We start from the raw sequence: 2,500 nt of genomic DNA, 5'->3' as shown, positions 1-2,500 counted from the left end.
TTATCTCAGAAGTGCTTGTATTTAGAAATGTGTCTTCACCCAAAAACTTATATGCATCTTCTTAAAAAACTGTTGTGTTTTCTGAAATCTCGGCAACAGCTAGTCCCAGCAAGAGTGGAGCTATTGTGTCTTCTTGGTCATGAAAGTAGAAAAGTAGGAAATCAGGAAGAGTACAAAGAGTATCTAGAACAAGCCAGAGAAGTCTATTCCCAAAATCCTTCAGAATTTGGGGGAGAAAACTGGGTGTCAAAAGCATTTTTCCTTAACAACTATGCCCGTTTTCTTGCCGATGAAAGAAGGCCTAATGATGCAAATAAATATTTTACGCATGCTTTAAATAAATGTGAGGAACAACATGATTTGGATGATGTGCAAAATGCAGTGACTTTACTTTATGCTGGACGAGAAGACAAGCGTCATAATAAACGTGACCTAGCAGAAAAGAAGTTCATTAAATCACTACAGCTTTATCAGAAAAGCCTTGGTAAACATGTTATGACTGCCCTGCTCTTGAAAGAACTTGGAGATTTTCACCTTTTTCATGGTGAGAAAGAGCTAAGAACAGAAGAAGGTGTGTGCAAATCTATTGAACAGTACAAAGAAGCACTGGAAATGATGGAGGAGCTTGGTATGAAAGACTGTAAAGAGTGCATTCTGACTCTAACAAACTTAGGAATTTGCTATGAATCACAAAACAACTTCAAAGAAGCAATGGAACTTTATCAAGAGTCTTGGAACATTGCAGAAAGGGAATTAGTGGATGCTCACCGTTGGAAGATCTATGTGATGACTCAAATGGCCCACTGGAACATGAAAACAGCGAACGTTGAGGAGGCAAAAGTGTTAAAGGAACAGGCAATGCAAATGAGTCGTCAACTCAACCTCTCAGATAATCAGCCACCCAACAAGTTTCTGCTCAAGAAAATTTAGGTGCTTTAAATTGTCTTGTGTGGGCACATACACAGGCGTTACATTTTTAAAAATGGGCCAATGTGGCCAGCATTTGTGAACAATTTTTATTATGATAATTCAATTCTCCAGCTTCTAGTTGATTAAATGTAAGTGGATGCTCCAAGTAGCACCTTTTGACAAAAGGTTCTCGTAGGCCAAGTCAGGAAGCCAAGAAGTTGTTACCTGTCCAAAGCTATTTTTTCTGCCATTAACTGCAACGAAATGCATACCAAACATTTTTTGAAGAGGATCACCAAAGAAAAAGTTAGGCAAAATCTTATCCTGTGAGGTGGCAATCACATATTTTAAACTCAGTGTAGCAACACAGGTTTTAACAAATTTTGATTGAGAGTTGAAGGATTTTCAGTATACACCCTGCTCAAGAGCAAAGAAAAAAATTATAGTAGTTTTTGAGAGTGGCGAGAGCGCCATCTGATTCTGATCATTGGGAACCGAGCCGTAGCATGAAGGCAGAACTACAACATAGATTGCAATGGCTTGCAAATCCAGACCCTCCTTTATGGAGTGGAATTCAGTAACACTAAATTATGAATCTGCTGAAGGTCACATATTTCAATGGAAAAGTTGAAAATTAATTACACATGTATACTAATTAAGATGTGATACCAAATTGAATGCAAATATGTTACGTGTAATGCGTCACGCGTGTTAGGTTTAGGTTTCTCATAGTGCCCTTTGGGAGTAAGTTAGTAATAAAGTGTGCCCGGCTAGTCAGTCATCTTGATATCACTCGGTATTATTATTTGGCGATTGACCAGCATCCCATCCAGGGGGGAGTAGAAATAGTCCTAGTCGCTTCATGCTATAGAAACCGGGGATAAGCTCCAGCCTGATGGGCCACTAGGCCTGTAAGCTGACTTTACCTTATTACTGTTTGGAAAACTTTGAATCCGTATTACAAATACATGTACTGTATGCTGTAAAGTTAGTATTTTTACCCTTTTTTCATGTCTTGAGAAGATGCATTTAAAAGCATGTAGTAATTAAACTGAAACATGTACATAATAATAATTATTATAGTTTATCCTTTGAATTTTCAGATCAGAGACCAAAATTTCAGCAAAAGATCATCTAATCAATAGCATGAAATGACAAGAAGTAGGCCTGTATAGGCTCTGTGTAATAATGGAAAATGTGGCCTGTGGAAATACTGTAAAATCCAGTTTACTGGGATCTGGAGACAAATTGACTTCAAAAGGAGAAAATAATTACAAGTACAATTTCAAATGTGTAATTTAATTGTTTGAACTTCAAACTGCTGTACAGCAACAGAGTAGAAAAGGCAATGTGGTTGTTTAGCTGTGTAACAGTAAATAAAGGAGAAATTTTGTTATTATGCAGGTTGCAGTTAATTATACCTATTGTACCACAAAAATAAATTAACATAATTATCTTGTACAATAAATTCTATGTCCTACATTTCTCTTTTTATTGCCATCATTTTAAATAAAAGAATTATGAATTAGAACGATCAAAATTAATACGGTGGTCAGTTAATTTGGTACCATAAAATCTTCATGGTAAATTG

General features: G+C 36.4%; 1 protein-coding gene across 1 annotated transcript in view; it reads left to right on the top strand.

The window, feature by feature from the left end:
* The window catches only part of LOC138047520 (nephrocystin-3-like), a 4,212-nt gene extending 1,907 nt beyond the window's left edge, over window positions 1–2,305 (top strand). Inside the window, exon 1 of the mRNA XM_068894403.1 lies at window positions 1–2,305. This exon is cut by the window's left edge and continues 1,907 nt beyond it. Coding sequence (XP_068750504.1) covers window positions 1–930 — 930 coding nt within the window. The 3' untranslated portion in view covers window positions 931–2,305.
* The last annotated feature ends 195 nt before the right edge of the window (window positions 2,306–2,500 follow it).

Source organism: Montipora capricornis, chromosome 4 (assembly GCF_036669925.1).
Source record: "Montipora capricornis isolate CH-2021 chromosome 4, ASM3666992v2, whole genome shotgun sequence".
Classification (NCBI taxonomy): Eukaryota; Metazoa; Cnidaria; class Anthozoa; order Scleractinia; family Acroporidae; genus Montipora; species Montipora capricornis.
Note: the sequence above shows the minus strand (reverse complement) of the source record. Positions and strands in the feature narration are given on the sequence as shown.